At 37.2% G+C, this 15,000-nt stretch overlaps 1 protein-coding gene across 1 annotated transcript in view; it reads right to left on the bottom strand.

Moving 5' to 3' along the window:
* Positions 1-15,000, bottom strand: part of LOC144979329 (uncharacterized) — a 34,677-nt gene that overhangs the window by 7,573 nt on the left and 12,104 nt on the right. Inside the window, exon 3 of the mRNA XM_078925963.1 lies at positions 9,321-9,434. Within this exon, the coding sequence (XP_078782089.1) occupies positions 9,321-9,434 (114 nt within the window). The remainder of the gene's footprint in view (positions 1-9,320; positions 9,435-15,000) is intronic.

The raw sequence follows: 15,000 nt of genomic DNA, 5'->3' as shown, positions 1-15,000 counted from the left end.
ATTGAATTTGTGTAAACTGTTGAAAAGTTGCAGATATTTAGAGAAAACCAATCATTTAAAATCGATTTTCCGAAATGGAGCAGAAAATTGAAATCAACACACTCGATGTACGTACTTCAATATTTTGTAAGTCCACTGTTGGAATTGGATCAATGCCACAACTCCTTGCCTTATTGATGATGTTAGCTGATTGACTGTTAATACTGAATGCTGGTATAACAACCAAATTGTATTCCGTCTTTCGAAAAATTCCTCAAATATTATACAGCTTTCTTGTCTTTTTGTTCTTGTTTTTTTCCCTTAAAATTTTTTTTTTTTTGTCATTTGCTTCCATTCATAAAATCCCACATGTTGTGCTCAATGGGATTCGTGTTAGGTTTCACTACATACTGGCAACTAAATACTGGCAACTGGTTCATCATCCTTACATATGAATCGTGTAGGAAAACAGATGATATTTGTCCAGTCTTTGTTAGGAGGATTAATCAAACTGGAACACACACACACACACACACACACACATATATATATATATATATATATATATATATATATATATATATTTGTGTGTGTGTGTGTGTGTGTGTGTGCGTATGTGTGTTCTTGATAGTGTGTCGCTTGTTATAATTCTAACTATTCAGAATCAATAGACTTTTTTAAATTTAAAATTATGAATTTGAATTGGAACAAATTGTTATGAGACCTTTCATTTCCTTTTAACGTTCTGTCTGCTCGTTGTCTTCTTTGTTTATTATAACAATGTGTCATTTGTTAATAGTGTAGTTGTTCATAGCAATGTACGTATTTAATAAGTCTTTGTTTATCTTGTTATAAATGTACTTGTTTGGATAGTTAAGTTTAATTTTTTTAAAATGTTATTTGGACCAACGCAATTTATTTTTAAAGGTTTTGTTTGCTATCAATAGGTTATTATTCATCTCGTTGATATATATATATATACATATATATATATATATATATATATATATATATATATATATATATATATGGATTAAACCACAATTTCCCTCTCCCGCGCCTTCCTTTCCTCTCTTATTGATGTTGTTGTTCAACTTGGTCTTTTAGATGGCACAAAATCGACTAAACGTGCTCAAAGCGCTTAACAAATGGTCCCTGGCCAACAGAAACACGTCACGCATAGACCGAGACATGATACCCGTTAGGAGATATTACAAATTTTTCGACAAAGACAACGCTTTTTACGGCCAGGTGCTCATTTTACTCCTGAGTACGGTAAGAGAACATGAATAAAGAATCTTTTCCAAGGACACAACTGCCTACGCGGTGAGTGAGACTCAAACCCAGGACCCTTCAATCCAAAATAAAAGTGTCATACCAAAAGACCTCATGTTTTCGTTTCTGTTTTCTGCATTTTATTATTATTTTTATTTTTTTTTAATTTTGAATTTCTAATCACATTGTCTTTGATTCAAATAAAACAGACAAATGCAAGGGATAATGAAAGTTCCAGACATTATCAGGAAGAAAAGAAGAAAGTTCCAGACATTATTAATACGTATTCTTTCTATTCTATTGATGCGATTCTAGATTGCAGTCTTTGACATTCCTGTATCAACACTTCACCTCAAACATTCGTCAACCATTGCAATGTAAAACAAAAAAAAAAAAATAAAAATAAATAAATAAATAAATAAAAAAAGAAATAAAAAAAAAAAAAAAAAAAAAAACCCGAAAAACAATGGGAGACAAAACAATAACAACTACAACAACAACAACAAAAAAAAAAAAAATAAGAAGAAAGAAATCTATCCCTTCGATTTAATTGTGATGCAGGTTCAATTACAAACATCGATTGTTGAGCTGGTTGCTAATTATCGATATTAAACTAATTATCGATAGTCTTTTGACATTCTTTTTTCTCTCCCTAAATTACAAATTTAAAAATCCGTGAGACTGTTTAGAAATCTAGCCGGGAGATATTTTGTTTGACAAACCAGTGGAGGGGATTTTTTTTTCTTTTCTTTTTGTTAGCGAACTACCACCAACAAGGTTTTTCATATATCGCCCGATTGTTAAGGACATTTCAATAATAGGAACTATTTATTCAACGCCCATCAATTATTGAGTAGTGACCGCATTGTACCTTTGAATCAGACACGTGTTTATCAATCTGCCAATCCGTGTTTTTGATTGTGTTAAACAAATATAAAAAAAAATTAGCATTCGTAGGAAAGAATTTAAAAGAAAAGAATGGAAAGAAATTCGCTGTGGTTGGAGAGTTTTCTTGTTCCTATAGAAATCACAACTTGGATGTGAATTTCTTTACATCTCATCAATTAATCAAATGTGTGCTAACATTTTATGGCCCAATGGCTTTTATGCAATGCAAGGCTTTGAAAATTCTACAAACATATTCAAGCCTTAGAATAAATTCTAATCTAATTTTGGTCATAATAGTTTTCACTCAATTTTCGGCTCACCGACTTAACGCGTGAAATTGTGACACTGGATGTTTCAGTAAAATACACACCATTTCTACCCTCCATAAAAATCTTGCAAAAACACAATATTATGTGTAAACTAAAAGTTTTTAGTCTTTTAGAGATAATTTAGTGAGACAAGAAAACACCAAACTGAAGATAGAAAGCTGCGAAATCATAAATAATTAAAGCTTTATATAGCGCAATATCCACTAAATGTGCTCAAAGAGCTTTACAAGGGGTCCCTGGTCAACAGCAACATTTAACATGTAGGACGGGACATGCCGCCTGTTAGGCGATATTACAATTTTTCGGACAAAGACAATGCTGTTAACGGCCAGGTACTCATTTTACACCTGAGTACGGTGAGAGAAAGTGAGTAAAGAGCCTTTTCCAAGGACTCAACTATGCGCCGAGCTCGAGGCTCGAACCCAGGACCTTCCGATCCGAAAGCGAGTGTCATACCACAAGACCACATAGCCGCACAATGAGCCAAATTTAAGTGAATTGTTGCATAAACATTATGAGCGAGAGGATATTTACCGACTTGACAATGATACGCATTGCCTGTTATTAAAATCCAACTGCCACTCCAGAAGATTCAAATCTCAGTATTTCAGTCTCGGGCCTGACCGTAGCCATTGTTAACACAAGAACCCTCTCTGACTTACCGTCATAATTTTAGATTGAATAAACTTTGAAACTTCGTCATAATTTTACAAGTTTGTGCAGCGTCTAGTGAGTTGTCGTAAGTAGAGCTCAAGGAAACAAGTGATTCCATTGGTTGAACTATCGATTACAACTCACGATTTGTTTTATTTTTTGGCCAAAGACTTGCCTTTTGGTGTAATTTGTGTTGGTCAGTGTCAGTCTATAGATAGAATGCGCTTGGCCAAGGAGTTCACAACATTGCCATCCGGAAGTATGACGGACCAACACACAAACTCTGTGTAACCATGAACTTTTATAGTCTCGTTAATACAGTTTAGTGAGAACAACTCACAAACGCGGATGGCAAAAACAATAACAAAGGCCTGAGTGACGTCATCTTCGAATTATCTATAGATAGAATGCGCTTGGCGAAGGAGTTCACAACATTGCCATCCGGAAGTATAACGGACCAACACACAAACTCTGTGTAACCATGAACTTTTATAGTCTGGTTAATACAGTTTAGTGAGAACAACTCACAAACGCGGATAGCAAAAACAATAACAAAGGCCTGAGTGACGTCATCTGCATACTATCTATAAGTTAACGATGGCTACGCCCTGACCGTGGCCTTCGTAAACTCATGGCCTGATAATGACCAACAAATGATGTCAAAAGACAAGTCTTTAGCCACACACACACACACACACACACACACACATACACACACACACACACACACACACAAACATCATCATCAAGAGAGAGTGCATTTTCACGGCTGCATTAAGTTGTCTAAAGTAATTTGGCAGTTTTCTGCCAATAGTTTGGCATTTTATGCAAAAATAATCTGGCAATCCTGTTCTTTGGCGCCAATCAAGAAATGTGCCGTGTTTCAATTTTCCTTGATTGACAACACGCCAGCAAAACTTAAAATCCTCCAGGATATGAAGCAATGAGTGAAATGGACTCAGGAACACTTGTTTTAATGACGTCATTGATCACATGGCCATCAAGGGAAATAAATCTAACAACAGTGAATATTTAATCTCTGCAACACTTTACAATCCAATTCTTACGAAATATAGGACCAGTCGAGAGATCAAGTTATTTTAAAAAAATGAAAAGTTAAAAAAAAACCAACCCTGTCACCCCCTCACCCCCCCCACCCCCTAATCTTCAAAAGAAAGAAAAAAAATATTTTAAAACGAGTGGTGGTGGTGGGGGCAATTGAGTTTCGTTGAAAAACAAAGATTATTCGCAACAGTTCTGAGCGATCGAGGGTTAGAAAGGATTGATTAAGATCTATCACCGGCAAAAAAAACAAAACAAAAAAAACCCCCAAAAAAACAACAATAAAAAACAAACAAACAAACAAACTAAAACAACAAAAAAAACCCCAAAAAACACCAAAACAAACAAAAACAAAAACAAAACAAAACAACAACAACAACAACAAAAAACAACAAGAAAACAAACAAAAACAAAACAAAACAAAACAACAACAACAAAAAAAAAAAACAAAAAACCCGAAAAACTGATCGTTTAAATTAATTACAAACGGGCTAGGTTGTTTTAATAAACTGTCTGTCGACGAAACGAAAAGAAAAAAAAGCCCAACAAATTCAGACCTGATGAATACTGCGATAATGATAGCGATATTTTTCTTTGTGTTGTTGTGGAGGAGGTTGGGGAGGGGGGCGGTGGGGAGTGTTAGGGCGTAGCCATCGTTAACATAATAATATATAGCCTGAAACTAAAACCCTCGAGGACTTACAATTTGACGTCATTTTAAAGGTTTGTACAGCGTCTAGTGAGTTATCGTTAGTAGAGCTCAAGGAAACAAGTGATCCCATTGGTTGAACTATTGACTACGATTCACGATTTGTTTTCTTTTGTGGCCAAAGACTTGTATTTTGACGTCATATTTTGGTCAGTGTCAGGCTATAGATAGAATGCGCTTGGCCAAGGAGTTCACAACATTGCCATCCGGAAGTATAACAGACCAACACACAAACTCTGTGTAACCATGAACTTTATAGTCTGGTTAATACAGTTTATTGAGAACAACTCACAAACGCGGATGGCAAAAACAATAACAAAGACCTGAGTGACGTCATCTGCATACTATCTATAGATAGTTCGAAGATGACGTCACTCATGTCTTTGTTATTGTTTTTTGCCATCCGCGTTTATGAGTAATGCTCACTGAACTGTATTAACCTGAGTATAAACGTTCATGGATACACACAGTTTTGTGTGTTGGTCCGTTATACTTCCGGATGGCAATGTTATGAGCTTCTTAGCCAAGCGCATACTATCTATAGATAGAATGCGCTTGGCCAAGGAGTTCACAACATTGCCATCCGGAAGTATAACGGACCAACACACAAACTATGTGTAACCATGAACTTTTATAGTCTGGTTAATACAGTTTAGTGAGAACAACTCACAAACGCGGATGGCAAAAACAATAACAAAGGCCTGAGTGACGTCAACTTCGAACTATCTATAGATAGAATGCGCTTGGCCAAGGAGTTCACAACATTGCCATCCGGAAGTATAACGGACCAACACACAAACTCTGTGTAACCATGAACTTTTATAGTCTTGTTAATACAGTTTAGTGAGAACAACTCACAAACGCGGATGGCAAAAACAATAACAAAGGCCTGAGTGACGTCATCTGCATACTATCTATAAGTAAACGATTGCTACCGGTAGTGGCGAGGGCGAGGCTGACAGCAGTAAAGCACGGGTTACTTATTAATAAGTATATATAACTCTTCCCTGATAAAGCATTAGAGAATATTTTTTTAAAAAGTGATATGTCAATTGGATTCAATAGTCTGATGTCACATCACCCAGCAACGGCGGCCATCGTTGTTCTAAACAAAGCAAATCGGTGCTTTTTATTCTTCATGCTGGCTAGAACGTTTCATGTCTTGTGATAAGAATGTATAAAAGTCAAAACATGATCAGATTTATAATGTTTTTTTTCCCCTCTGGTTACGCTTTTATGCTCGTCGGAGAAATCTTTCATAAGGGCGTCCGCCATTGTTCCGATAGTTTAGAGCCAGTTACTAAGTTACCATGCGTCATTACGAGGGAAGTGACGTTACGGCTGTTGAAGCGTATTGTCACTACTTGGAAGTCTTAGGTTGGTTCAAAACATTACAAGTAGCTTAGAGCGAAGGGTTTGTTCTTATTTTATCGATCTGTGTGTTATAATCTCCAAACAGTATTATATCAGCCAAAAATGAAACAAAAATATTTTTGTCTGGGTTAGAGTTGAGACATTTTTCCAAAATCCACCCCCCCCCCCCACCCCTTTCCCCCCACCTCCACCCCTGTCCATCTATAGTGATTTGGGTAGCTGAGAGTTGAATTTATTTTACATCTTAGATAAATTATTATTGTTGTTGTTGTTGTTGTTGTTGTTGTTGTTGTTGTTGTGGTGGTGGTGGTGGTGGTGGTGAGTTTTTTGTTAGTTTTCTTTTTTTCTTTTTTTCTTTTTTTTTTTTTTTTAATTTCTTTCAATTGGACTTGTGTGAATCGCAAAGATATTTACTGTTGGCGAATCTCATAGGCGGAGACAAGCTATATTCAATTAAACACTCATTCTCAATGCAGATTCAAGTATTATCCGAGGATAATCGACAAATTTGGTGGTGAAATTAGCCTCACTTTGACTTTCAAATGTGGATAATTTTTGGCTGTAAATTTGTAAATCGTTTTGTGATTTTGGTTGGAAATTGAGAGGATCTCTGGCTCGTTGACGGTTTGTGATTGAACGGCGGGGCGATAATGATGATTTATGTGCATTTCAGACTCGGGCAGTCAGTGCACATTTTTGGACACTTGTGGATTTCTTTTCTAGAGTGCGTGGTGTTTATCTGACGGCATTAACATAATAGTGAAAAAGGCTGAAAGCTTGGATTCTGTTATGTTTATTTATTTATTGTTTTTATTTTAAAGAAAATAAAGTGTATTGATAATGATTATAGGTTTCAAGTCGGCGATGATATTGACAATAATAATGTCGTTGATGATGCTGCTGCTGCTGCTGCTGCTGCTGCTGATGATGATGATGATGAATATGATGATGATGATGATGATGATGATGATGATGATGATGATGAATGATGATAATGATTATGACGATGCTGCTGCTGCTACTGCTCATGATGATGATGATGATGATGATGATGATGATGATGATGATGATGATGATGATGATGATGACGATGTTGTTGTTGTTGTTGATGACATAATAGGTCCCCCCCCCCTGGGTTTAGCTTATAACAAACCGTGATGTTTTCATTCCCTAATAGTCATTAGACAGTTCTCTATTTTTTTAACGTTGCAAAAACCGGGATCAACACCAACTACACATGTGCATAATAACTCCACAGTTCTACTTGACGTTCCCAGACTTTGCGTAGAGACCAGAATCTACTTGTAGATAGTTAGAAGTTGACGTCACTCAGGTCTTTGTTATTGTTTTTTTTGCCATCCGCGTTGGTGAGTAATTCTCACTAAACTGTATTAACCATACTATAAACGATCATGGTTACACACAGTTTTGTGTGTTGGTCCGTTATACTTCCGGATGGCATTGCTGTGAGCTTCTTGTGTGCATACTATCTATAGATTTCACTGGTAGAGACATATAGATAGTATGCGTTTGGCTAAAAAGCTCACAACATTGCCATCAGGAAGTGTAACGGACAAACACACAAAACTATGTGTAATCATGAACTTTTATAGTCTGGATAATAGAGTTTCAAGTGAGTATTACTCATAATCGTGGATGGCAAAACGAAATAACAAAGACCAGAGTGACGTCAACTTGATTCTATCTATAGGCTCTACATACCACCACAACCACCGCACTCACTCGTACTAACTTTGCCCTTGGTAAAACAGCTTTTAAAAAATCAAGGCGGCCATCTTGAACTCGCAAAACGCCGGTCTCCAAGGACCGCCCGACCTGATTACAATATTCATGAGCGATTCGACCAATGGGAGAATGGGAAAACAATCTCATTAAATGGATAGTTATGGATGACGGCCCGGATTGATACCGACCAGGACATGACTGTTATAATTGTCTTCAATTATTTTTTCTTTCTTTCTGTTTTTTTTTTAATATTTTTTTTTATTCTTTGAATTTTAGATAGGTAACTCAAAATGAACAGAAACAAATGTGACACTCAGACACAAATCGGTATAGATAGTATGCGCTTGGCTAAGATGCTCATAACATTGCCATCCGGAAGTATAACGGACCAACACACAAAACTGTGTAATACCACGAACGTTCATAACCAGGTTAATACAGTTCAGTAAGCATTACTCATAAACGCGGATGGCAAAAAACAACAACAAAGACCTGAGTGACGTCATCTTCGAACTATCTATAGATAATAAGGCGAGAAGAATATGAGCCCAAAAGTGAATTTAGAGATAAAATGATGAGAAATAGGATATTAGATGATTTTGCAATGCAAGAAACTAGAGCATTTATGTTTGTTTGGGTTTTTATTTTGGTTGTTGTTTTTGCTTTTGTTTTGTTTTTCTTTTTTTTTATACGGTAATAATAATAATAATAATTATAATAATAATAATAATAATAATAATAATTATAATAATAATAATAATAATAATAATAATAATAATAATAATAATAATAATAATAATAATAATAATAATAATAATAATAATAATAATAATAATAATATAGCGCCCATTAATCCACTGACAAGTGTTCTATGGCAACTTTTTTTTCTTCTGATGGTCAATGTGAATCGCTTCGAAGCTTCGGCATAAGCGCTATATAAATGTACATTTATTATTATTATTATTATTATTATTATTATTATTATTATTATTATTATTATTATTATTATTATTATTATTATTATTATTATTATTATTATTATTATTATTATTATTATTATTATTATTATTATTATCACAATTACTCAGACTCTAACAAGCTTACTCACGTACACCCACATACGGAAACTTCTCCGCGTCCACATAGGCTACGCAAACCCTTTACATACACATTAGATACAACCCTAAATTAAAACATGAAGCATATTAATTAATCGAAAAACGCTCTTCTAAATAATTCGGCTTTCGGTAGTCTAGTATAAAGATGCATCTTAATGAATGAGGTGTGATATAAAATGTACCAACCTTTGGTTAGATCATGCAGCCCCATGGAGGCCCCTAGTGCTTGCTGGGTCATGAGTCTTCGAATGACGTCGTAGTTGTCATCGAGCGGGCTGGCAAGTTTTGGGGGGCTGACATCTGGGTTGGATTAGAATAACAAAATTATAATCAAAAGAGATGGTTAGTAATCATATAAATCAAAAATAAATAAATAAATAAATAAATAAATAAATAAATAAATAAATAAATAAATAGATAAATAAATAAATAAATAAATAAATAAATAAATTTCCCTTCATTCATCCCCAAGGGGAAATTTGCCTTAAGGGTCTATTCCAAGGGAAGACTGGAATGACCCAGTGGTCAGCCGCAGTGCAACGCCGCAAATTGAGCTTGGGAGAGGTGACTTGCCCAAGGCCACACAGCGCAGCGGGGTGTGATGGAACTCGTTAACTTTCGGGTACGAAGCAAAGACCGTACCGCTGAGCCACGCTGCCGAAAGTTGTAGACATGCCCATGAGTCATGCTGAGCAAAATGACGCATTGTGACATTGGATATTTCTCAAACTGTGAACGACTTTTCACTACGTGGTTCATTTTGAGCACACTATGAAATGTGACCAAAGACCTCGAGCACATGGAAAGGTAATTAAGATCATCGCCATTGATGCAATGAAAAAAATTGTTTTATATTTTATGTTTAGAGAATTAATCACCTAACTAGCGGTCTAAAACAAAAACAAGAACCGAGGAACGTCAACTTCACATCTTCATTCCTATAGAAGACCGAAATTGACGTCACTCAGCTCTTTGTTATTGTTTTTAGACAGCCATTTTGTGACTAGCCCTCACTAAATTATATCAATCAGACTTTTAACGTTCAAAGTTTTCTTCTTCTTCTTCTTCTTCTTCTTCTTCTTCTTCTTCTTCTTCTTCTTCTTCTTCTTCTTCTTCTTCTTCTTCTTCTTCTTTTTCCTCCTTCTCCTCCTCCTCCGCCTCTTCCTCCTCCTCCTCCTCCTCCTCCTCCTCTTTTTCTTCTTCTTCTTCTTCTTCTTCTTCTTCTTCTTCTTCTTCTTCTTCTTCTTCTTCTTCTTCTTCTTCCTAAGGCAGCCGGCGCCATCATGTTAACGATTAATGCTGTTTTGCAGTATACGAGCGCTATGTCGGCGGGTCGAAAGTTTCGGCTAAAGCTTGGAGGTATTGTTAATTTGACCAAGGTGATATAATTTGTAAAAGTTAATGACTCGTGACATTGTCTACGCATAATGAGTGGCAGTTATCCAATGACCTTCATGTCGGTGTTTGTACTATTATTTTGTTATTTCTTCTGTGAACGCATAATTTTGTGTCTTGGTACGTAATATCCAGCTGGCGGATGTTGTGAGTATTTTACATGCACGGTTATCATCAATATATATTGAAACGGCTTCCATTGTTTCCGTTCAGAGGTCAAGGGTCAAGGTTCGCCAAGGGAAAAAGATGCACTCGGCATTGGCAACGATCTGTTGTCAGGATAAGATCTCATGCATAAATTTATTCACCTATCACTTTCACATCCCAATGTTGTCTTCTATGGGTTGATGGTTTAACGTTTACTTGTATAGATAGTAAGCGCTTGGCTAAGAAGCTCATAACATTGCCACCCAGAAGTATAGCGGACCAACACACAAAACTGTGTGTATCCATGAACGTTTATAGTCGGGTTAATACAGTTCAGTGAGCATTACTCATAAACGCGGATGGCAAAAACCAAAAACAAAGACCCGAGAGACGTCATCTTCGAACTATATATTGAATGCCTGTCTTAATGTGACCAATTAACCAGTAGATTTCTGACCAATCAAAACATGGAATTTGTGACACACCCTCACACGTGCTCGGACAAACATAGTTGGTTGTTTATAAAACAATAACGTGAATGAAATCGACCTGTCTCTGATCATTGTTTATGTTTTTATACCGCAAAATGGGTGGCTAGTTATCGCACGATTTTCTCGATCATATTATAAATGTTTGAGTCGTACAACAAAGTATTAGGTTCTTATATATAGTTCGAAGATGACGTCACTCAGGCCTTTGTTATTGTTTTTGCCATCCGCGTTTGTGAGTTGTTCTCACTAAACTGTATTAACCTGACTATAAAAGTTCATGGTTACACAGAATTTGTGTGTTGGTCCGTTATACTTCCGGATGGCAATGTTGTGAACTCCTTGGCCAAGCGCATTCTATCTATAGATAGTATGTGCATAGCTAAGAAGCTCACAACATTGCCATCTGGAACGGACCAACACACAAAACTATGTGTAATCTTAAATGTTTATAGATAGTATGCGCTTGGCTAAGAAGCTCATAACATTGCCATCCGAAAGTATAACGGACCAACACACAAAACATTGTGTAATCATGAACTATTATAGTCGGGGTAAGACAGTTTAGTGAGAATCACTCACAAACGCGGATGGTAAAATACAATAACAAAGGCTTAAGTGACGTCATCTTCGTTCTATCTATAGTTTGGTTAATACAGTTTAGTGAGAATTACTCATAAACGCGGATGGCAAAAAACAACAACAAGGATCAGAGTGACATCATCTTCGTTCTATCGATAACTTTTACCAACCATTTCTTCAAATTTAGTGACGATCAAAAGAAATCTGAATGAGAAAGTGGTTGAATTTTTTTGTAATGAATGTGACGATTTTTCCTATAGATAGTTCGAAGATGACGTCACTTAGGTCTTTGTTATTGTTTTTTGCCATCCGCGTTTATGAGTAATGCTCACTTAACTGTATTAACCAGACTATAAACGTTCATGGATACACACAGTTTTGTGTGTTGGTCCGTTATACTTCCGGATGACAATGTTATGAACTTCTTGGCCAAGCGCATACTATCCATATCTGGTAAGGACAATAAATCTTCAATGTGTATTTGAATCCCATTAAAATCCATTCACTGAATGAAGAGATTTAATGTAGCTTTAAAAACTGTCAATACGCTTCAACAGTCGTAACGTCACTTTCCTCGTAATGACGCATGGTAACTTAGTAACTGGCTCTAAACTAATGGAACAATGGCGGACGCCCTTAAGACATATTTCTCCGATGAGCATGTTTTGACTTTAACACATTCTGATCACAAGACATTTGAAAAGTTCTAGCCAGCATGAAGATTAAAAAGTACCGATTTTCTTTGTTTAGAACCACGATTGCCGCTTGTACTGGGCGACGTGACATCAGACTATTGAATCCAATTATCAACAATTCCTTTATTTTGATCATTTTATATTGATTATATTTCAAATTTTCTGGGTCATCAGCACATAAATAAAATAAAGATTGAGCATTTATTTATATAGCGCGATATCCACTAAATGTGCTCAAACCTTTTTAAAAGGGGTCCCTATCCAACAGGGGTCCCTATTTTTTTTAAAATTAGTATTATGTGCAGAGTTTTAACAAGTTTAAAATATAAAACCCTACAAACTGTGGAGTGATCCTCGACAATATTGGAGGTTTCCACAAGACGAAGAAGAAGAAGAAGAAGCAATCTAGACAAGACATAATGCTATATTTCATTTTTTTTTTTCAGACAGAGACAACGCTGTTGACCGTTGGGTACTCATTTTACAACCATAGTACGGTAAAAGGATATGAGTAAAGAACCTTTGTCCGAGGACTCATTTATAAACCCACTCAGAGTGGGACTCGAACCCAGGCCCTTCAGGTCCAAAGACGAGTGTCATACCACAAGACCACATTATGGCCGCACATAATATTAACGCGATGAGCCAAAATTGTAAAATCCTCCACTGATTCGAACTCCTATACATATTTCTACACCACATGGCCGGTTACTCAATCCTCTATGCCACTTTCCAGCCTCATCATAACAGCAGGTGAGATTCTTCAATTTCTTCCGCCTTCATTTCCTTCCTTGTCTGGGCATCTCAAGCTTCAAGACTCGGCAGAACAGTTCTAGGGCCGGAACCGAGTCTTCCAACGGCGACAATGGCGACCTATCAGTGACGTCACTGTCAATGGGTCTCGGTTGATTGCACCACAAAGCACCGTTACGAATGCAATATTGATCACTAGGGTCCTTGGTGGAACAATGGGGGGTGGCGAGTCATAAATCTCATACAAGACGGAAAATCTGAGTGGTTTTGTTGGGTGGATGGATGGATGGATGGATGGATCGGATAAATGGATGTGTTAATGGATGGATGGATGGATGGATGGATGGATGGATGGATCGGATAAATGGATGTGTTAATGGATGGATGGATGGATGGATGGATGGATGGATGGATGGATGGATGGATGGATGGATGGATGGATATGGGGATGGATACATGGATGGATGGATGGATGGATATATGGATGGATCGGTGGATGGATTGATGGATGGATTGATGGATGGATTGATGGATGGATGGATGGATTGATGGATGGATGGATGGATGGATCGGATAAATGGATGTGTTAATGGATGGATGGATGGATGAATGGATGGATGGATATGGGGATGGATAAGTGACATCTATAGAGCATAGTATATGAAGTCCAAGGGATGGATACATGGATGGATGGATGGATATATGGATGGATCGGTGGATGGATGGATGGATGGATGGATGGATGAATGGATGGATATGGGGATGGATACATGGATGGATGGATGGATATATGGATGGATCGGTGGATGGATTGATGGATGAATGGATGGATTGATGGATGAATAGATGGATGGATCGATTGATGGATGGGTGGAAGGATATATGGGATTTAGAGAGAGCGAGAGAGAGAGAGAGAGAGAGAGAGAGAGAGAGAGAGAGAGAGAGAGAGAGAAAGAGAGAGCGAGAGAGAGACAGCGAGAGAGATAGATAGATAGATAGAGATAAAGAGAGAGAGAGAGAGAGAGAGAGAGAGAGAGAGAGAGAGAGAAGAGACGGTCAAAGAGATGGGTAAAGACAGAGAGAAAATACACACACAGTGAGGTGCGTGTTTGTGTGTGTGTGTGTGTGTGTGTGTGTGTGTGTCTGTGAGAGAGAGTTTGAGGGAAATCCACGAGAGAGAGAGAGAGAGAGAGAGAGAGAGAGAGAGAGGGAGAGAGAGAGAGAGAGAAGAAGAAGGAGAGAAAGAGAGTGTGGTAAGAGGGAAGTGGGGGGGGGGGGGGGGGGGGGGGGGGGGGTTGAAGGGGTTGAGAAAATATTTGATTGTAATTTCATTCGTCACCCATTCATCAATCCCACTCTCCCATCATTCATTCCCAGTGTTAAAATCTCTCTCCACAAAAGCCCGTCAAACGATTTCTCGCCATTAATAATTCTCCCTATCAAAACTTGTCATTTTCTGACAAGTTTCCAATCTGTTTGAACAAGACCTAAAACCGCCTATTGTCAAATAAATCTCCTTGTCTTTCTTTTGACATTAACCCTTTCAAAGCGGAATAAATTTCTTTCAACCTGTAATTTCAACTTCTCCCAGTTCTTTAAATCAAAATGTTCAACCCGTTTTGGTCTGGCTCGATGGCTCTGCTGTACGGGGTATCGTCTTAACACAACGTCAAAACTATGTTAAGCGTGATTAGTGGCCGAATGGGTGACAGCTACTGAAAAATTCTGGTCCCGACATTGTGTCCTTGGCTATGACATTTGGATTGAGTATCTGTTTAGATTCTCCAGGGGATATTGTAAGAGTTA

Source organism: Berghia stephanieae, chromosome 9 (assembly GCF_034508935.2).
Source record: "Berghia stephanieae isolate SIO BIC M18660-M18661 chromosome 9, UCSD_Bste_1.3, whole genome shotgun sequence".
Lineage (NCBI taxonomy): Eukaryota > Metazoa > Mollusca > Gastropoda > Nudibranchia > Aeolidiidae > Berghia > Berghia stephanieae.
This window is presented reverse-complemented; position numbering and strand designations above follow the sequence as displayed.